Below are 22909 nucleotides of genomic sequence, written 5' to 3'. Positions count from 1 at the left end.
GAAAACATAAGACTTTTTACATAGCTAAAAGTTTTATCACATTTTGATTCCACTTGTTTGTCTTAGTATAATAAAATGCTAGGTTTCTAATTTACATTCAGTCAAAACTTTGATATAGTTCCATGTATTTTGGCATCTAGTATTACTGCTGACAGTCTAGAAAGTTTATTATCTTGGTGATTTAAAAAGAAATTGAATTGAGGCTTGAAACTTATAAGAAATTATATGTTTTTTTTTTAAAAAACAGGAAATTAACATGCTACGGTATTTTGTACATGTTTTCAAATTTCACGAAATTTTGTTACTGCCCATTGTTTTTTTCATACCATATTCAAGACTCCACAGTGTATTTAATTGCATTGAGCAGCTTCAGCTGCAGGGAACAAATTCTGGTAAATTCTCTTCATTTTTATTCTATGATCAATATTTTCTAATTTTCCTTGTACGGCATCTTTGATACTAATTTCCAATTTTGCTATTAATTTCTCGTTTAAATGCTTCCCTGCAATCACCCTCTGTGTTTTTTCAGTCTTCTATCGAAGCTTTCAATGGCTAAGTTAAAGAAGTCTCTTGAAAAATACATTGCAGTTGAAAATATGTGAGTTAGTTTTAAATACCTTTTGATATTGATTTCTAACACAATTCCACAATGATAAGAGAATAGACTGTGTATGATTTCAGTACCTTTGGACCATTAAATTTTTGCACCTTGTTTTATGTCCTTGGATATGTTCCAGTGTTTCTTAGTTTATATTATATGGGAACTTGAATTTGTATCCTAATGTTGTGTGAAAATTGTATAAATCTTAATTATGTTGAATAGGCTCATAGTGCTTTTCACGTTTAGTATATCCTTGTCTTTCCTATACTTCCTATTAATTTTTGAGTTTGATAATGAAATTCCAACTAAATTCTTAATTCATCTACTTAAAAACAACTGTAATATATATTAATAGTGGAAATATATGTAAGTTTGTTCTGTATTTTCCAAGTGTTATCATACTTTCATAATTTAACAAATAAAAAGAAAAAAAGTCACTCTTGGCATCGGTGCACAAAAAGTAGGGTTGCATAATTCTGGAATGATTAAAAGCCAGGGGCTTTGGAGGCCATTTGCCTTATGTAAGTTCTTTTTGCAAATGTCCTTGTAAAATAAGCCAGCTTCAACAGCACCAAAAACCTGCTCTTCCACATACCCTTTTCCTGTATATCACTTAGCAAGTATTGTTTAAATTCTTCTGCAGCCTCTTCATCTGCAGAACTTGCCTCACTGGCAAGCTTAACACTATTCATATCTTGTCACCTTTTGAAATGTGCAAAGCGCTAGCAGAGGAGGGCTTCACATTTTTCTGACCTTGGGTAACATGACGGTAAATTTCTTTTGCTTTCAGCCTCACACGCTTTCCACTGCACCTTTTATAATCAGTTGTCATCTTAAGAATCCACAAACAGCCGCTTTTCCATATCTTCCTCGCGCACTCTGGATGTCACTTTAGCACTCTGCAGAGCAGCTTCACGTCTGGATTGGCAAATTTCCCTTTCCATTTTCTTGATGTACCAAATTTTTTATTCATTAACATTGAACTCAAGGCCAACAGCACTAAATTCATACCTGAACAAAGCCTATCTAACACACGTTTTTCTTCATAAAGCACACCACAGCTTTCTTGTGCTTAGGAACATTAAGCCAGCACCACAGCACTTACCAAATTGCAATTCCATGTGCCAGATGCAGGGAGGCCTTGAGACACTGAAACATTAGAGCTTAGAGCTTGGAACAGAGGTTTCGTACAGGTTCATTCAAGGAAATGGGTGGCTCGTGTCCTCTAAGAACCCCAAAGTTATGGAAAGCTGTCAGTAAGAGCCTTTAAAAACGAGGTAAGGGAGGGGTGAGGTTAGTTGTTGCAAACTTCTTAGATCCTTTGTCTTAAGCCAGGTCATGGTCAGGTGAGGATGTCCTTATAAATCACTAACAAGCGAATGTTTTCTCTGCCTTGACACGAAAGGGTAAGGTCCCAAGGCGCAGCTTTCACCCTGCTAGTTCCCAGTCCTGGCTAGGAGGAGGCAGGTCTGAGTAGGCATCGCCTCCAGGGCCAGGTTCCCACACCCTGCCCAGCTGGTCATCCCTGGGGAGTTATGTGCTCAGCCCAGTTGGCCCTCAGGTCTCTCTAGGCCATCCAGATGGGAGACCAGGTCTCTCAGACTGCGGCCCAAGCAGACAGCCACTGCTGTTAGACAGCCACTGCTATTAAGTCGCAAAGAAAGGGATGGGGGAAGAGGTTCACGGTGCCACAAGGGCTGCGCCAAGACTAGTAGAGGGCCTTAGTGAGGGCTTTGAAGCACTTTAGACATACTCCCCAGGCTGTTCCCCGGGCCCTCCAGCTCACCCTTTGGGCCAAGGCGGGGGGAGCTGGAGAGCCGCCAGGAGAAGGCCTGAACCCGCCACTTAAGCTCACTCTCCACCTGATGACCGTACTACTGACGCTTGGCTGAAACGCTTTCCTAATGGTCTCTCATTGACAGTTACTTGTGGGCGAGGCCAACTTGCAGCGCTGACCAATAGAAGGGCAGGACAACCAAAGATCCCTGATTGACAGTTGGTCATTTGTGGTTGGCGCCCACTGGGGTACCGACAATGGCCGACCAAGCCCTGTTGCCTACTAACAAGGTGCCGGGTAAGGAGGCACTGCAACTGCTGCCTGCTGAGGACTGTGCTCATCCTGCTGTTACAGAATAAGCTCGGCGGTCACTCTGAACAGCGAAATCGCCTACAGAAAGTATAAAAATGAAAAAAACGCAGTACTGAAGAGGCTGTGAAGATATTTATTTACACTAGAAGAGCTGAAGTAAGACAGCGGATTGTGGGATCCATCTTCGGTACAACCCACCGCTGGTTAAAATTTTCACTCCAAATTTTCACTCTGCGCATGTCCGCGAATAACCCTAGAAATCACAGGGAATATTGATTTGGAGGGGTTACAATAAGTTATAACAAGCCAATTTAAAAATACCAACCTGTGAATAGCGAAGGTAATCTGTATTCTCATGGGCAAAAGAAGTGTTAAGCATACACAGATCAAAACAGCTGAGCTCTGAGCACTACAAGTTCCAGGATGCACCGCTTCAGGCCGGAGCCCGCGTTCTTCCAACCGCCCCAGCAGGGTCAAGCCGGAGCCTTTGGCCCGGAAGTATTGCCTTTCGATCACGTGGTACGCTCTGCGCCTGCGCACACGCTGCGGGGCTGGGGGGAGTTGCGGAGTCAGGCGCCATCGACCACGCTGCAAGTCTACGGTCCCTTCTGGAGCTTTGCTGTTGGACGTCCCTGCTGCGTCCCTGTGGGCTTCGTGCGACAGCGACATGGAGGAATTCGACTCCAAAGACATTTCCACTTCGAAGGACGAGGACTGCGTGCCGTTGGGTGAGCGACTCTACCTGAGGCGAACGGCGGCTTGCCCCGCCCAGCGCCTCGCTTGAGGCACGCTTTGCCGATTGTGCGTTGGCCCGGCGGGCGTGTTCTCGAGCGGCTCGGCGTCCTCTTCCGCCTGCCCGCCCAGCGCGGTCTCCTGGGCTCGGCTTGTGTGCTCGGCGACGTTTCGCGCAGCTGCTTCTCGGGGCCTGGCTTCGGCCGTCTCCCCATTCGGAGCGTGAGAACCCTACCTCGGAGTCTGACGGCGGTCTGGCATTGCGTACCCTTAGCGCCCCTGAACTCTTCTGAAAGGCAGTCTTATCCCCAGACCTTCCGTCCCCAAGGAATTGCTAGCTAGCATCACGTCCCAAATATATGTCTTCACTTTGTCCTCAAAAGGGATCTGGTTAAAAAGTCCACATAGTGATGTTCTTTACTTCTTTGCAACCTCTATACTCATGGTTCTCCTTTCGGACCTTTTTGTTTTGTTTTTGTATATGCTTCTAAAATAGAATCGGGCCAAAATGTCACCCATTGCTACCCCTTCGCCATCCTGCACTTTCCCCAGGCTCCCCATTTCATTAGATGTATCTGCCCGCCCAATTGCTCAGGATAAAAACAAAACAAAACAAAATCCTTGGCAGTTGTCCTTATTCTCACTTTTGCTCCAACCAGTCATTAAATTCTGTTTGAGTCTACAAATAAGATTCATTTCTGATCACTCCCTCACCAGTCTCGCTCTCACTGAGTTACCATTAACATTTGTTTATGTGTGTGCTTAATCGCTAAGTGGGTCCGACTCAGTGGGATCCCATTATTTGTGCCCCCTTAGGCTCCTCTGTCCGTAGAATTTCCCAGGTAGAAATAGGGTGGTGGGTTGCCATTATATCCTCCAAGGGATCTTCTTGACCCAGGGATCCAACCGGAGTCTCCAGTGTTCTCCCACGTCGCAGGCGGATTCGTTACCCACTGAGCGTCGGGGGGAGCCCATAATCACTAAGATTCACTGCACCAACATTGGTCTTTCCATATCGTCCATTGTGATCATTTAAAAACTAATTTTCGTTTTAATCGAAGTTACCATGAGCCTGCTTAAAAATAGTCAGATATTTCTGAAAGGCTTATTTTGAAACTGAACCATTTCCATCAACTTCTCATCCCTGTCCGTCCTCCCTAGAAGGAACTGTTTTCTTCTTGTAAAATTTGGTGTTTCCGTCGACTGTTGACTTAACCTATTCATGTTAGGTCTTCTTTTAACGCCTCCTTCAGTCTTTCCCCTCTCTGCCAACACACACTTTTTCACCTTCAGACCCTTCCCACCTCCCCAGCCTGCCAATGTTCCTATCTCAGTTTGGGTTAGACTATTAATATTTAAGTATTTCCTTTTTTTTTTTTTGTAATGACTTTGTAAACATCCCGTGGTGTTAATGGTTTTTGCTCCACTAGTTTTCTCTGTAGTGAATAATTTTCATTTTGTTGTTGCTTAGTCATCTATATACTTACTACTGATTCGATTCTGAACTTTGAAAATTGTTTGAGTTACCTCTCAACATATTTAGATTTATTAATCATCCTTTATTTTGAAGTCCCTCTTTGTTTCGGACCTGCTCCAGTTTAGCTTTTTTTTTTTTTTTTTTAATCAGTTTTAAACCTAAGATCTATCATCATGACCGCCTCTCTGGATGTTCCATTTATCTTCCTTTTCTCTTGGATTCCCTGTTTCTTGGGTCCCATGATGTCTTCTTTCTTGGCATGTTCCACCAAAATGAGGATAAATCATCAAATAACTTTTTCAACAGAATTGCATGATGGAATCTTTTTTTTTTTTTTGGACACCATCACTAAAAATAACCAGGTGACCTCAGGCACGATTAGTAGTTTGGTATGGAATTTTGTGTTCTATAATAATTTTTTAATGTGAATTTTGAAGGTTTTTGTCCCATTATTTTCTAAGTTTCCAGTGTTTTTATTTTAAAAAGTCTCTTGTTGATAGTTTTTACTCACTTATATAAAATGTTTGTTTCTGGAAGGTGATAGATAGAATCTTGTCTTTGTTTCTGATATTTTGCAGTGATATCCATCCTTCTGTAACTTTTTAAATTTGGGGAGGGACAGTTGTCTTCATTTTTTTCAGTAATCATCATTATTTATATATTGACTCATGTTACCTTATGGACTGATACTTTGTTTTTTCTATTTTTATCCTCCTTACTAACTTTTAATTTTCCTTTTTTTTTTTTTTTTGGCTTTATGAGAATATTTCAGTATTTTAACATTCCGCTTTTCTTTTGAGTTTTTTTCCTCCTTCCGTAATCTATCCGTAAATATCATCTCTGTGCAGCCTGGCATTGGAGTTGGTGACTTAGATGGCTAGGTGGGCTGCTTTTTCTACAATTACTTTGAGGTTCTTAGAGGAGGTGTTGGGAGCAGTCACAGCACACAGTACGATTGGTCGCATGTCAGCAACCCTTCAAGCTGTTTGATGTTGTAGACCAGAAACTTGCAGAAGCCACTGGGAAACATGTGCTCTGTCTTCTTGTTGTCCTCATAACCAGGGTTGGACATCAAGATGTAGCCCTTGGATATTTTTAATTTTGAGAACTTTTTTTGTTTGAAAACTTCTATATAACATCATATTCTTGTTTCATGAGTGCAGTGTCTTAATGTCCTATAGATATTAATAATGCTTTCAGGCCTCTTGACTTCTGAGATGGCCCATACCCTGTGGATTTCTCCCATGGCCACTCTTGCTTTCCAAGATGGCCCCATTACCTGGGGCCCCTTTCTCCTTTGGAGATGGTTGGCATTCTGTCTATGGAATGTGTATCTCTCTCAATAAATCCACTTCATAAATGTCAAATAATAATAATGATGATGCTCTAAATAGTTCTACTTTTAACTTTTGTACAGTAAAATTTACTCTTACAGTTTTCTGTTTTTGAGAAATGCTTATTAGATTTATGTAACTACCATTAAAATTAACAGTTCCAAGACCACCTTTACCCTTCCCTACCCCCGAAGATAGATCATACTGTGAGTGTATGGAAACCATTTTATCTCTTCTTTTGCAGTAGGCATACTTTTTCTTTTGGTAGCCTTATTTCACTGGGTATAGTTCCAGTGTGTGTTGCATAGGAGTGGCGAGCATTCACATCCTTGCCTTGTTCCCAATTTTAAGGAGAGAACATGAGTGTTTTACTGTTCTTTGTATGTTTGCTGTAGGTTTTTCATAGATGCCTTTTGTGTGTTTTAAGGACTTTCCATTGCTACTTCATTACTAGCTCAATCACATAACATTACCAGGTCCATGTTTTTATGCTCTCCATTTTACAGATGAAGAAACTGAGGCACCTAAAGTTACTCACCTAAATAGTAGCTGGGATGGACTTAAATTCCAGAAGATTTTCCAGGTGGTGCAGTGGTAAAGAATCTGATACTGAGTACAAGCTCACTCTGCTTGTCAAAGGACAGGCCAATGAATCCAAGAGATGAGGTGTTGAGGCAAGGAATACAACTTTAAAAGTTGGCATTCTTAACTTGTCATAGTAACTTAATTTGTTGGGGTCTGGATGCCAGGTTGTTTTATAAAATCGGAGAGAGAGGGAGACAGAGAAGCAATGAGGAACTAAAGCCAATAGGGAGAGGCAGTGAGGAAGTAAAGTGAAAAGGGTGTTCAGTCTTGAAAAGCATCTTTGGGAAGGGCCAGCCTTTGGAAGGGGTGTATTCATCTCTTCTTTTTAAGCTATTCACAGGTGAGTGGGGTCCGATTATCTCGACGAGCGGAACAAAAGCTTTTTAGTTTCATAGTCAGGCAGAGGGGCAGGCAGGGTCCTGTGAAAGTGTTTGTCACTCAGTCAGTCCAACTCTAGGGTCCTCTGAGGTAGGCTGTTAGGATATGATTGTAATAACAAAAACAATGAAAAGGAAGTCAAAGAAACAGTTTCCAAGATTAAGGAATTAGAATTGGCTTCTCTGCAACAGTTCCCCGCTGTCAGAGTCCATTCCACAGACTTGGAAAGAGAGCATGCGTTCTGTTTGTCAGTGGATCTTGGTGGAGTGTCCACCTTTGGCGCCAGTGTTCTGAATGTTGAGATTTATCTTCTTTTTGTTCCTCTTTGGAAAGTGTCTACTTTATACTTGTTGACGTAGAGATACTGAACTTCAGATCCAAGAGACAGTATCTCAATTTAAGAAATTCAGCACTTTTCTATGTATGGGGAGATGCAAGAGGGCTCATTAAAATTATTTCCTCGGTAGGTCCATCACCTCTCTGGGAGCCTGTAATCCTGTATTCCCAGTTTCCTCAGGGTTCACCAAAAGGAGTCTGTGCAGTCTGATGCCAGCTAGGTTTTCCTCAGGGCTCATTTACTCACATTGAAGGGCTGCAGTTGCTGATTTCATTTCTCAGGTCTTCCCCTCTTGATCAGGAATTTGACCAATATTTGGGAGGTTGTCCATGAACAGCTTTTGTCCCACAACACTGGGAGGCTCATCCCAGTTTAGACAAAAATTCTTGATGTGCCCCTCCAGGTGTTAAATTTTGGACCAGGCTCCATGAATAATTAAAATTTCTCTGGATTCTGTCTTGACTATAATCCAGGAGACATTTTCCCTTGTTGCTCCTTATCATACCTAGAATTATGTTATTACAATTATTTTATGTTTATAAATGTGATTTTCTCAAAATGTTTAGCCATAGAAGTTTTGTTTGAGGCCCGATTACACATTGGTTATTACAGGAGACGGCATTCTTATTAATTAAATAGGATATAAGTAATGCAACTATTAACATTGACAATAACAGTGCAGCTGGGGACACAAAGCGCAATTTGAAAACAAAGAACAAATTTAAACAATGATTAGTGTAACTACTTGTAATCCAGTTGCAATAATCAAGCGACCAAAGAAGCCATAACTGATTCAGTGAGCTCTTTGCAGTTTCATTGTACTGACCATGCATGCTTATGTATGGGTTAATCTTTGAGACAAGCATGTGGTACTGGTAGGATCAGCCAGGTAGAGGGAAAAAAGATAAATGTTTCAATTCTGTGAGAGTTGGAAAATAAGGCTGAGCACTAAAAAATTGGTGCTTTCGAACTGTGGTGCTGGAGAAGACTCTCTTGAGTCCCTTGGACTGCAAGGAGATCAAACCAGTCAATCCTGAATACTCATTAAAAGTACTGATGCTGAAGCTGAACCCCCAATACTTTGGCCACCTGGTGCGATCAGCTGACTCATTGGAAAAGACCCTGATGCTGAGAAGATTGAGGCAGGAGAAGAGGGCAACAGGGTGAGATGGTTGGATGACATCATCAATTCAGTGGATATGAGCTTGGGCAAACTCGAGAGATGGTGAATGACAGGGAGGCCTGCTGTGCTGCAGTCCATGGTGTCACAAAACACTGGACAGGACTTGGTGACTGAACAACTAGAGTGATATTGCTTCTATTCTGTTTCAGTAAACAGAGCTAGAAAATACCTTAAAAAGAGTTCTAAATTTTAAATTCAGTTTTAACATTTGTTTTCACTTAATTTCATTAAGGTGGTTTTATAATTGTGTGTCATTTCTCATGTGCTGAAGGTCTATATTCCTAATATGATTAGCAGAACAACTTCCTTGCTTTTACCTGTAATACAAAAGAAATACTTTCAAAATACCAACACTGTTATTACTAATAGGAATAGAACATTTTTTTGTCTCTAGAATGCATTTTGCTAAGGGTATGCAGTCAAAATACTGTAAAGCCCGTGGAGACGTTAGTCTCCAATGCCCTTTCTTAGTGTGTTGTGGTATCATTTTGATGATTATCTTTGTTTATTTAAACTTTGCTTAATTTAAGGGGTTTTCTGAATTCTACAGAGAGATAAACAGAGAACTCTTGCTTCTGTCCCTGCCTATCCCACTGTGTTCTCCTGTGTTCTGTTGACGCTTACCGATAGTGATTTTCCTTAGTTTTCTGTTTTTCCTTGTAGTTTTGCCTTTTTATACTCTATTTATATTCAGTTCAGTTCAGTTATGTCTGACTCTTTGTGACCCCATGGACTTCCTGTCCATCACCAACTCCCGGAGTTTACTCAAAAACTCATGTCCATTTGCTGTCTAGGATACCAACTTTGATTTAGTTTTAGAACCCATGTATTGACTATTCTATTGACCTCAAATGCTCATTTCACAGATTTTCCTATGGCTAGCTCATTCTCATCATCTTTGTTTTGTTGGGTTTTTTTTTCCCCCTAAACTGCTGTCATGTTGGTAGTTTTTAAGAGTTTTCTAATAGTTTTTTTCTAATTAATTTTTTTTAGTCATCCTTTTTTTGTGGATGCCTCTGAGGAGATTTAATTATATAGGGTGTTTTTTTTCCCCCCTTTTTTTGTTTCCTCTGATTTCCTTTCTGTTTGTTTTCAGTTTGCCTTTGATATTAGAGGCTTTCCTCGAGTGTTTGGTGGTCCTAGTTCGTCGCGAGTTAAACATTTAAAAACTAAATGGATCTGGAGAAATATTCAAAATACCACTCTTTGTAATGGTCTCAAACCAAATGTCCATAACGCAGGAATGGATAATTGTGGTATAGTCATACAATGAAATAATATTTAGGGATGACAGTGAATAAGCTACAGCTCCATGTAAGGAAGCATGACTTAGAATGTTGAGTGGGGGAAGCTGGAGGCAAGAGTACATATGTAGGCTTTTTGCTTAAGACTCAAAAACAGATGAAACTACTCCTTGATGTTAGACTTGACAGTGTGGTTCCTTGTGGGATGTGGGTGGTGCCTGGTGATTGCAGCAGGGCCCAGGTGGCTTCTGCAGTGCTGGTCATGTTCTGTTTCTTCAGCTGGATCTAGTTATACAAGTGTGTTCACTTTGTATAATTTCGTTGATCTCTACATTATATTGTGTGCTTTGGGGTACATTATACTTTCTGTAAAAGCTTAAGTGAAGTAATAACAAAATCTGGTGGTTTGGTAGAATCTGTGTGTGTACCAGGATCTTTTGGTTGTTACCCATAGAATGTGGTCAGACTGGGCATCCAAACAATACTCTTGTTCGGGACCCTGAATGTCAGTGTCTGAAGATGGGAAATTGATGTGTTTGTTTCTGTTATGTCTAACTTGAAGTCTTAAAGCCTTTTTCTAAACCTCTTTTATTGATAAGACAAGGTATCTTTTGGTTAGTTTGAAAGATGTCCAAGATCAGGTGGAAACATCAGTTTCTTTTTGACAAGTACAGTAGTAGATTTGGAATTTGTTTATTCAGTCAGCATATACTGCTAAAGACTTGTGCAGCTGTGTCCTCATAGTGTGTGGAGCACAGCAGGAATTGCAGACATTAAGTATAAATGGAGTGAGTTCAGGAGAAAAATATGGACTGTCTTGGAGGCCTAGACTGGGGGAACGTAGCCTAGTCTTCAGAAACGAGGACAACCCTCAGAAAATGATATTTTAGTCTGGTGAAGAACAAGGGAAAGTACTAGACTTTTTTTTTTCTTAATGAAAATGAGTCATTTCAATGTGAAAATCCTTTATTCCTGTCTGTCTGACCACCCTGTTACGTGATTTCAGGTGGAGAGTGTCATGAAGATGATATAAATGAATTAGTGAAGGAAGATGAAGTGGATGGCGAAGAAGAGACACAGAAAACCAAAGGGACAAAAAGAAAGGCTGAGAGCGTTCTGGCCAGGTGATGCTGCCCTCAAGGCCCTGAAGTCATGGGCTGTTGTTAAAACCATTGAGATTGATGGGGTTGACCTGATGATATGTTTCTTGCTGCCAGTGTTTCTAACCTTTATCTCACTGAGGGGAACATTTTGTGGTATTTTGGAATTACATTCTTATTCTCTGGAAAGCTTTAAAAATTCTTGAGCTTTAATTTTTTAAAAACTCGATGTGTAATTAATAAGTGCACCTGACTTAAAATGAATTTTCAATTAAAAATCTTTTTATTTGGCTGCACCGCTTGTGTGTGTCTTTGTACACATGTACATTTGTAGATCAGATTTGTCTTTTATTCTGTAACTGATGTTTCTGTCTTCTGAGCATTGAAACAAAAAGTAGATTGTAAAAAAGTATTTTGAATATTACATGATTTCCTTGTAGCCAGAATAGTCTTAAGCATTTACTCTTTTAAGTCTTGAGCCCAGTGCTTTTGTCCTTGAGTTTTTCAGTATTCCATCTTTCCTATCTTCAGACAGAAGATACAAGTCTTCCCTGTACCTCACCCCCTCAGAACTCTAGGCAAAAGCAGTGTGTATAAATCTAACGTTCTCTTTAATCTCTGTCCTTCAAATGAAATGACTTTTAAAAAGTCACAAATAGCTGACATTTGTTTGTTCTTAGAGCTCTGTCTTTGAACCAGTTGATTTTGTAAGGTGATTTTGGGTGTTTTCTTGGTAAAAATAGCTGATCCTAACTTAGAACAGTATATTTGATTCTAAGCGTTTTAGGAAAATCCTTACAGTAGGAATCCAGTTCTTTTTATTTCTTCCACAAAATCACAGCTTATCTCTCCCACTCACTGTATCATGCATGTTAATCACTAGTCCCCAGTTTAAGAGTTTTCTTAGGTTTGCAACATTATGTTTGGAATTCAGGAAGGGATAACAAATTATTTTGCCTGTTTGTCTTCTCTTCTTCTTTGTGACTGTTGGTGATCAGGAAGAGAAAACAAGGTCGCCTCTCACTAGACCAAGAGGAGGAGGAGGATGCCAACAGGGAATCTGGAGGGAATATTAGTGAGAAGGAAGATGCAGCTGCAGAACGGGAAAAAGGTGCTGAGTCAGAGGATGCCAGGGCAAAGGAGGATGAAGTGCTGGCCAGCTCCGTCAGTGATGTAGAACCAAAATCAGAACTGCCTCCGAGTACACAAAGCAAAGTAAGTTTATAGGTGAATAGGATGAATGTTTCCGCATAAATGCCAGAAGTTCCCTAGGTAGATTTTCTCAATTTACAAACTAAGGTGTGAGGCTTCAGCAAAAATCAAGGTAGCTGCCTTTTAATAGTAACTCTACTAAGTGAAAAGCAAAGCTTTCTCTGAGAGAAAATCAGTTTTCACTGAGTACTTAAAGATGGAAATACATGTTAAGACTAGCCGGAAACAATATATTTGGATGGATCTTTCAGTTTTCATCCAAATATGAAACTTACTACATTTCCTTTTTCATAGACAGGAGAGGAGACTGAAGAGACAAGCGCAAGTCATGTGGTCAAAGCGGAAGAGCTAGAGAAACCTAAAGAAGCAGAAGAAGTTAAACTCACCAAATCACCTCTTGCTGGTGAAGAAGTCAGGTAACGTGACAAAACTAGTTCTTTAAAACAGCACATCTCTCTTTCACTATGTCTCTTGTTTACTACTAATTGCTGTATTCTTTGGCTGCCCTGGTCTTCCTTGCTGCACTCGGGCTTTGTCTGGTTGGGGTGGGCAGCGGCTCCTCTCTGGTGTGGTGTGCGGCCTTCTCTCTGTGGCGGCTCCTCTGAGGCAGAGCTCTGACTATAGAGCGCAGTCTTAGTAGTTGTGGCGCACGGGCTTAGTTGCTCTGCAGCATGTGGTATCTTCCTAGACCAGGGTTCAAACCGCTGTCCCCTGCATTGCACGGAGGATTCTTAACCCTGGACCACCTAAAAAGAAACATCTTTCTCAGTGGTGTTAGATATCTGTTCTCATTCCAACCTCTCTTAATGTTTTGAAAGACTTAACACTTGAACTCAAGGAAAACAGTACTTCAGTCTTTGCAACCCTATGGATTGTAGCCCGCCAGGCTCCACTGTCCATGGGATTCTCCAGGCAAGAATACTGAAGTGGGCTGCCATGTCCTCCTCCAGGGATCTTCCTGACCCAGGGATCGAGCCCGAGTCACTTATGTTTCCCGTGTTGGCAGGGCCGATTCCACCTTGGAAGCCCCAAAGGAAACAGTGGCTCCTGTGTCCGGGTACATGAGAATGGTCCTTTCACAGATGGTAATAGTTTGGGGGTAGTGTGATATGGTTGACTGAATGGAAACAAGAAAATGTAAGAGTTAAGCATTAAATACTTGGTTTGACTTAAATTTTTGCCGTGCATGGTGACTTTAGCTATTTCTCCCTTTATAACTTCCTTTAACTTTGAAGTGTAAGCCCCAATAAAACCTTTGAAGTCAGGTCACAAATAAAAGTACTAGGAGAAAAGTTTGATTCTTACACTATTTTCTCATCTTACTGTTATTTTTTTCTGTTGATTCATAGGTTTTTTTTTTTTCCACTAGTGTAGAAAAACAATAAAAGCTTAATACTCTTGATTGTTGTGGATGAGAGGCACATACCTAGAGTTTCCTCCTGCTCATTTGTTTAAACTTATAATATGAGAATAGATCTGTAAGGTAGAGCTAAACGAGAACAGATGAAGTTCCTGCCAGCTTGATGGGATTACAAGAGTTGGACACTAGTTAGGGCCTAAACAACAACTCCTTTCCCAATTTTGAACCCATCTGTTGTTCTGTGTCCATCCAATTCTAACTATTTCTTGATCCACATGCAGGTTTCTTACACAGCAGGGAAGGCTGTCTGGCAGGACATCGGAAGATGAGCCCCGCAGGTCCGAAGGTGTTCAACATGCTACTGGCGAAGAGCGGAGGGCCGATACTAACACCTCCAGTAAGAACGAAGCCGCTGGGCCAAAGTGGAAAGGACAGCCAGCTGTCGATGTGTCTGGTGACGAAAGTAAACTCCGATGCTGTAAAGAAGAATACTGCATAGGAACCTGGAATGTTAGATCTATGAATCCAGGTAAATTGGATGTGGTGAAGCAGGAGATGGAAAGAATAAACATCGACATCTTAGGAATCAGTGAACTAAAATGGACAGGAATGGGCGAATTGAATTCAGATGACCATTATATCTATTACTGTGGGCAACAATCCCTTAGAAGAAATGGAGTCGCCCTTATAGTCAACAAAAGAGTCCGAAATGCAATAATTGGGTGCAATCTGAAGAACGACAGGATGATTTCAGTTCGTTTCCAAGGCAAACCATTCAACCTCACAGTAATCCAAGTCTATGCCCCAACTCCTTATGCTGAAGAAGGTGAAGTTTACCGGTTCTATGAAGACCTACAACACCTTCTGGAAATTACACCGAAAATAGATGTCCTTTTCATCATAGGGGATTGGAATGCAAAAGTGGGAAGTCAAGAGATACCTGGAATAACAGGCCGGTTTGGCCTTGGAATGCAAAATGAAGCAGGGCGAAGGCTAATAGAGTTTTGTCACCACAACAGGCTGGTCATAACAAACACCCTTTTCCAACAACCTAGTAGACGTCTCTACACATGGACATCACCAGATGGTCGATACCGAGATCAGATTGATTATATTATTTGTCGCCAAAGATGGAGAAGCTCTGTACAGTCAGCAAAAACAAGACCTGGAGCTGACTGTGGCTCAGATCATAAGCTCCTTATTGCAAAGTTCAGGCTTAAGTTGAAGATAATACCAAAAACGACTCGGCCATTCAGGTATGACCTAAATCAAATACCTTGTGATTTTACAGTGGAGGTGACAGATAGATTCATGAGATTAAGAGACTAGAGGGGCACAGAAATTAAGCCTGATAGAGAGTAGAACCAGATTTTGGGTGGTCTTGAATGTGAGATTCAGCAGTTTGTATTTTACGCTCTGAGTTAATACTGATCCATCACAAGAACTTAGGTAGGGGAGTAACAATGTTTCTTTTGTTTCTTTGTTTGAAGTCATCCTTTGAGGTCAAAGCAGTGGTAGCCAGTGAAGATATTTCATTTTATTTTTGGTTGCCCTGGGTCTTCATTGCTATTCATTGTCTTTGGTCTTTGCAGAGAGAGGGACTATTCTCTAGAACTGTTCGAGTGAACTTTAATCATGAAGTTTTAGCAGCTAGAATTTACAGAAATCCCAGTGGTTTTTTTTTTTGTTACTTATGCCCTTTTCTTAGATTTTTGTTTCTTTTTATTCTCTTGTAAACTTGGTATCTCCTTCCTTGGTGCAGAGTGACTAATGAAGAGGATGCCACAAATGAAGAAGCAAAATCCGTCTTAAAGCAGAATGAGAAAGAAAAGCCTGAGGCTAATGTCCCTTCAACTGTGTCCTCAGTTCCTGGTGGGTCAGGGTGAGTAGTCTAGCCTCAGGCCCAGGCATACCTGAGATGTTGGAGAAGATGTCTTGAGTACAGTGGCGCCCTTTACCTATACCTGTTAATACTCTTTTTCCTGTTTTTCATCTCCCAAACTCTTTTTATTGGAAAAATACTGGAGAATGTCCTCTTTTAAAAAAAATGCTTTTTTGAAACAAATATATACATGAGGTCTAGGAATCAGAGGATGCAACAGTGGACAGGAGTCCTGAAGGCGTCCTGAGGGTGACAGCAGCGGAGACCTAGGCCAAGAGACCACCGAACCCACATTGTTAGAGAAGAGTCCAGGAGTCTGCAAGACACTCTTAACAAAACACCAAAGTACTTGAAGCTTTTGAAGAGATTTATATAGTGAAGGAAGTGGTTAGATTTGTATTGCTATTAAGTGCATAGAGGTGAGTGACTTGCCTGGTGGCTCAGACTGTAAAGAATCTGCCTGCAGTGCTGGAGACCCACATTCGATCCCTGGGTTTGAGAAGATGCCTGGAGAAGGGATGGCTACCCAGTCCAGTATTCTTGCCTGGAGAATTCCACGAATAGACCATGAAATCACAGAGTTGGACACACCCGAGCAACTTAACACTAAGTACGTAGGACATGCAACCAATGTGAAAACACCAGATCATTTCCCATAGGGAAAACAATGCACTGGAAGGACGTAATATATGGTTTACCTATTTCATATTCAGTTGCTAAGTTGTGTCCAACTCTTTGTGACCTCATGGATTGTAGCCTGCTAGGCTCCTCTGTCCACGGAGTTTCCAGGGAAGAATACTGGAGTGGGTTGCTATTTCCTTCTCCAGGAGACTCCTTTCCTGAGAGAAGGAATTCTGCTGCTGTTCTGCCTTTCTTGAAATACTTGCCAATTAGGGAGGGTGCAGAATTAAATTAACCATAGGTTTCTTGTTTGATTCTGAGAAAATTCCTGGTTCACAGTGTTGACACAGAGCTGAATGTACAGAAGACTTCACGTTTAAAAAGTAAGTTTTGAATGAAAATGTCAGCAGTTCATCATAATTATAAGAAAGATTTGGTCTTAGTACCTGCTTCTACCTGTAAGGATCTCATCGGAACAGAAAAAGGTCAAAACAGACTTAGAAATAATTTTATTAACACACAGTCAAGAACTTAATAGTTTTTCTCCCTTCGTATTTTCCATAGTACATGAGAATTCTTTCTTTGGAGGAAGGAAAACTTAACTTTCTTCTTAACCTACGTGTAAGAAGTAAAGCCGACAGTTAAGTAGGAGGAGTCGGGTCTCTCCTGGAGAGCGGTGAACATGGACCACTCCCATCACTGCACCGATCACCTCTGACTCCTGAGCAGAGCTCTCTCTTTGTGGGGGTTGGGGTGGAACAAGTCACCTATAGGGCTTCACTGATCTTTTAGTCGGTTTGTTGCTTCATCCTTTCATCCCGAAGCAATGAAGTTTTGTGTTTTTACATTAAAAAAAATAAACCACTTCTCTTGTCAGGTTATGGGTTTGTTCAGCACAGGCCCTCCTTATCTTTGCACCCCTGACTCCAAGCAACACTGTACACTGCTGCTTATTGTACCAAATGGAAACCCTGGGAAAGAGGTTTGAGTGCAGGTCATTCATGTGAGAAGTGATTCCTGGGAACCTGAGATGGGAGGTGAAAGGGTGAGGGAAGGTAGCCAGGGCAGGGTGTGCTTTCCAGCCGCTGCTTCTGGTGGCTGCTACTCTGTCCTGTTGGGGGACTCGGCAGGGGTGAGGCGGTTGGGGCGGTGTGATCCTCCAGCTCCCTGCCGTGCTCGCTCAGCTGCTTCCATGGCACTCAGGCCGTGGCCGGAGGTGTTTGCAGTGACACTGTCCTCAGGGTGTCGTGGCGGTGAGTGCAGGGATGTGAGGAAGGGCTGTGTTCACATCTGCTCCGTACTCTTTATCTGCTTCTTCATCCAGACATTTGTCTCCCACCAGAGCAGCTAGGTGGTGGAAGTCGTGTAGTAGTTACCCAGGAATCTAAGGAACAAGACTTGAGTGCTTGCCGCCACAGTGGGAATGGGGTAAACATCAAGGAAGGTGGCTGTGAGAGAGCAGAGTAACGGGAGGAGAGTTCTCCAGACTGACCTTATTAATAATCTAGGACAGTATTTTTTAAGCTGTTGTTGGCAATGTTTAAGAGAAATGAAACAAAAAAATGTCAGAACTAGAATTGTTCTCAGTGTTCCAATGAATTTAATCTTTTATTTTCATTAAACCTTTTTTTACTCAGTTAATCTTTTCCAGTAAAGTTTTCCAACTTAAGTTCTTTTGATACATGTAAATTAGAGAAGACTCTTCCGAGTTTGTACTTAATGCTGCCAGTAACACTGAGCCATCAGAAGAACTTGAGTAGGAGTAGCAGATTGTTTCACTGCTTGAAGTCATCCTTCAAGATTAAAGCAGTCTTTCCCAGTGAAAATTCGTGGGTTTTTTCCAATGTATTTATTTATTTTTTGGTGTGCAGGGTCTTTATTGCTACTTTCTCTAGTTGAGGACTTCAACTAGACTGTAATTGTAGCGCTTGAGTTCCTCATGGCGGCGGCTTCTCTTGTGAGTGACTAACACTTTCTCTTGTTGCAGAGCACAGGCTCTAGGCATGTGGGCTTCCGTAGTTGCGGCTCTTGGGCTCAATAGTTAGGATACATGGGCTTAGTTACTCTGTGGCACCTTCCTGAATCAGGGCTCCAGCTCATGTTCCCTGCATTGATAGGTGTGTTCCCATGTACTCTACCGCCAGGGAAGTCCCTGCTGGCGAGGATCCTTAGTGTAAGCCTTGAACTGCTTGTTTTGTGCCACTTGTGTGTGTGACAGTACTGAGTGCAGGAGTTAGAGCGTTCTCAGCAAGGAAATTCAGGTCTTGTCTCCAGGTGCCTGGAGGGGAGAAGAGATGAGATGAGAACTTTTATTTTTGGAAATCTGGAATTTATAGGATTGTCTCATAATTCTGAATGACCTTTTTGATCACTCAGGATAACACAATGATCATAATCTTGGATCGTCCGACACACAGATTGGCATTTAAACGGAATTCTCAGATGTTTTTATTGACTTGGGAAACCCACACATAAGGCATTTCCCTTCTTTATCTGAAATTTCTGGCACCATTCATATCTTTATTTGATGTTTTAGGAGTCAGTTTTGTTGAGAACCTTTCTTTCCTGTTTGAAATTGGACGAGATTCTAAATTGTGTAACTTTCTTCAACTTCTAAATCACTACCTGTGTGGCCAATTTTAAGGAATTTTGTTTCATCATTGGGGTTTTTTTAGATATAGAACAGGAGCCTTTAGAGTACTCTCAGTTGTTTATACTGTTGCTTTTCTCCTTGAAATAATGCCAGTGTGTTTCTCCCAATTACTCCACGTCCCTGTTCCCACTTTGACTTAAGCGTGAGCACTAATGTGCACGTGAGGTGCAGTGGGAGAGGCCTTCAGTCCTCACATCAGTGACACATGTGGGCTGTGATTCAGTGGTGACTGTCATGTGACAGACACGAGGGGATTTTATAAAGATGTCAGACTTCCATCTGCTGTTGTTTCGTTTGTTAAATTAATAAGGGGAATTTGTCTAGAAGTGTTATAGTAAACTTTAATCATAAGATTCAGCAGTCAGAATTTCCAGAAAGCCTGGTGTTTATCCTTGTTATTTGGGCCCTTTTAAAAGATTTTATTTCTTTTTATACCTCTTATAAACTTGGTGTCTCCTTCCTTTGTGCAGCGTGACTAAGGAAGTAGGTGAAACATCTCAAGAAGCGAAATCTGTGTTCAAGCAAGATGAGAAAGACAAACCTCAAGCTGATGTCCCTGCAGCGGTGCCATCGCTTCCTGCTGGGTCAGGGTGAGTAGTCTAGGCTCAGGTCCAGGTGTGCCTGCCACGTTGGAGAAGTTGTTTTCAGTACAAGGACATCATTTACCTGTAGCTCTTGTGACTCCTTTCCTGAGAGAAGGAATTCTCCTGCTGTTCTGTCTTTGCTGAAATACTTGTCAAAATGGAGGATGCAGAGAACAGTTAGCCATAGGTTTCTTGTTTGATTCTGATAAAAGTCCTGATTCACAGTGTTGGCTGCAGAGCTCAACATGTAGTAGACTTCGTGTTTAAAATGTATTTTTAAATGAAAACATTAGTAATTTATCATAATCTGTAATAAAGATTTGGGTTGAGTACTTTCTTTGACGCCTGAGTATTTCATTAGCACAGAAAAAGGTTAAAGGTAACTTCCAAATAATTAACACAGTCTCAAGAACAGAATAGTTTTTCTGCCTTCGTATTTTCTGTCATATATGAGTTATTTTGAGCTGAATAGTAGAATTTTTTCTTCGCAGGCAGTGAACATTTTTTTCCTTCGTAACCTGTATCTAAGAAGTAAAGCAAATAGTTAAGTATGGGGAGTCTCAGGGCACTAGCCTCCAGAGAAGTGGACATGGACGGCACCTATCACAGCCCTTATCACCCTCTGACTTCTGGGTAGAGCTCTCTTGTATTGGAGGTAAAGCAAGTCACCTATAACAGCTTTGCTGACCCTTCAGTTAGTTTGTTGCCTCACCCTTTCCCCCAGCCCCCAGAACAGTATAGTTTTGTTTTGAGTTTTTTACATTAAAAAAAAAATCATTGGCTTTCCTGTCAGTTTATCAGTTTTTATAGGACAGACCTTCCTCTTCATTGCAGTTCTGGTTCCAAACAACGCTGTGCACACTGGTGTGCTTTGATCCAAACGCAGACCCTGAGATGAAGGTTTGAGTGCAGGTTGTTAGTCTGAGAGGTGATTCCTGGAAGCCCGAGCAGGGAGGTGAAAGGGTGAGGGAAGGTAGCCAGGGCGGGGTGTGCTTTCCAGCCGCTGCTTCTGGTGGCTGCTACTCTGTCCTGTCGGGGGACTCGGCAGGGGTGAGGCGGTTGGGGCGGTGTGATCCTCCAGCTCCCTGCCGTGCTCGCTCAGCTGCTTCCATGGCACTCAGGCCGTGGCCAGAGGTGTTTGCAGTGACGTTCTCCTCAGGGTGTTGTGGCGGTGAGTGCAGGGATGTGAGGAAGGGCTGTGTTCACATCTGCTCCGTACTTTTTTTTTTTAACTTTTATTTATTTCCCTGTGCTGAGTCTTAGTTGTGACACATAGGATCTAGTTCCCCGACCAGGGATCTGCATTGGGAGCCCTGAGTTTTAACCACTGGAGCACCAGGTGGTGGAAGTCATGCAACAGTTACACAGGAACCTAAGAAGGAATAGGATTTGAGTGCTTGCCACCATAGTGGAAGTGAGGGAAACGCTGAGGAAGGCAGCTGTGAGAGGAGCAGAGTCCTGCATACTGACTGTTACTGCCCTAGGCCAGTACTTTTTAAGCTGTCATTTGCAGTCATCATTTAAGATAAATGAAATAGAATGAAACATGTTCTAACCATGGGGCTGCCAAGGCATTCCCTATTTCAACTGTTAATGTGCTTGTACAGGGAACAACATAACTGTATGTTTTGTGAGGACTGAAGACACTGTTGGCTGAAATAACATGCCTTTATCCTTCTAATCATTATATTGTTTGAAAAAGATTCTCTTCAGACCAGTGGCTTTCAAACTTTATTGATCGCCACTCACAATAAGAGTATGTGTTATTAGGAAAAAAAAAAGTAAGTTATTAGTACTTCGTGTACTTGTAATGTAGGTTTGTATGATGAACTCTATGTCCATTACTGTGTAATTATTTAGTATGTGTTATTTGAAAAAATGTTATGACCCATTGAATTGATTGCAAAATCTGCTACAACCTATATTTTAGAAATACTGCTTTAGACTACATATACAGTATTAGCATTCTTTGGGCTTAATTGTGGTTTCCAAGCCTTGTTTCTGGTATTACTAAACAGTGTCTGTTGGCTTTATTGTATGTGTTACTATGAAAGTTACTTTCTGGATTAAGTATTAGACTGAAAGGCTGAGATTCTTCTGCCTTAGGTGTCTAGCACAGATAGTTTCAGTTGGCATAATTTTTACTTCTAGCTTCCTTGAGTGCTTTTAAAATAATCCCTGTTGATGCTTAGACATTCTACTTGGAGACAGCATGTTCCAGAAAATACTATTACCACAGTTCTGAAGATAAGCAGAGGAACAAGTGACAGCCTGGCAAGTTCACCTTGTTTAAGTCACTCATGAAAATCGTCTCACTGTATTCTATATTAATGCTTTCGTTTCTTAGAGCTAATAGCCTTTCAAAAATAAGAAATCTGCTATGTTTTAGGGAAACCCAGCAGGAAACAGATGGCGTCTTCGTATTACGCTATCTTGAGGAGAGTTTAATAACTCACAATGTAATGAAAAATCACAGGGCTAGGGAGAGTGTGGTATCCCTAGCTAGTAGTAATGAGGCTCCATCACCACCCCTAGACCTGAGGGGCCACAGCAGGGAGCAGTCTATGACAGTGGCGATAGAGAGGGCTTCGTCTTAGGAGTTGAACCTCACTTGAATGATGGACCATCCAGGGAGAAGCCAGGGGAATAAATATTCAATCCTCCTTCCACCCCACCTTTTGCTAGAGACTCCATTGGCCACTGAGGCTCTTGAAAATTTAATTTTCAGATATGCCTTGCAATGTGCCCTTTACATTTTCCTTCAAGAGAATTTATATCCTTAGAGAGAATTAAATATCAGAGCTTTTTAAATCCCAGTTTTAGCTCTTTTGATTTTTCTTTTAATCCCTAACTTTCTTTTTCATTTAAAGGCCTGAAAAACGTGACCTTGAAAAGAAAAAGGATTGCAACAATTAAGTATCTGACCTTGTCCTTAACCACCTAATCTGGTTTGTATAAAATACAGTTGTTAACCTGTTTTTGTTATCTTTTTCTGTTTTGTTATCTGTTAACAAAACAAAATTGTTATTGTTAGCTGTCTTGAAAATAATTTTGGCAATTAAATCTGACATTTTTAAAGGGGCGTTTTCATTGTGAGTGTAAGGCTACCTGCCCATGACTTCACATACAGTGCTGTTTGATTTAAAGCAATATGCACTCTGGCTTCTGATTGAAAAGAGCCAGGAGAACCAATTTTCCAGGGGTAGTCACAGAAGAAAAGTACAAAGGATCACAAAAAAGTAACTGGACTTTTTTTTTAACTAATAGAAAAACTTGAGTTGTGTTGTTTTTTTTTTTTAACTTAGTGAAGACTCTTGAGAGACCCTTGGACTGTAGTGAGAACAAGAGAGTTAGTCCTAAAGGAGATCAACTCTGAATATTCAATGGTAGGACTGTTGCTTAAGCTCCAGTAGTTTGGCCACCTGATGCAGAGTGCTGACTCATTGAAAAATACTCACACTGAGAAAGATTGAAGGCAGAAGAGGTCGGCAGAAGACGAGATGGTTTGATACTATTACCGACTCAATGAACACGAAT

At 41.3% G+C, this 22909-nt stretch overlaps 1 protein-coding gene across 1 annotated transcript; it reads left to right on the top strand.

Moving 5' to 3' along the window:
* P97BCNT (p97Bcnt protein) lies at positions 3300–22488 on the top strand. The gene is given in 8 exon segments (NM_001285693.1): positions 3300–3418; positions 10967–11084; positions 12059–12275; positions 12567–12688; positions 13914–14888; positions 15395–15514; positions 19259–19378; positions 22243–22488. Coding segments are annotated over 8 exon segments (1779 nt in total). The 5' UTR covers positions 3300–3357; the 3' UTR covers positions 22289–22488.

Source organism: Capra hircus, chromosome 18, assembly GCF_001704415.2.
Source record: "Capra hircus breed San Clemente chromosome 18, ASM170441v1, whole genome shotgun sequence".
Lineage (NCBI taxonomy): Eukaryota > Metazoa > Chordata > Mammalia > Artiodactyla > Bovidae > Capra > Capra hircus.
The sequence above is the reverse complement of the archived record's forward strand: the minus strand, read 5'-3'. Positions and strand labels throughout refer to the sequence as shown.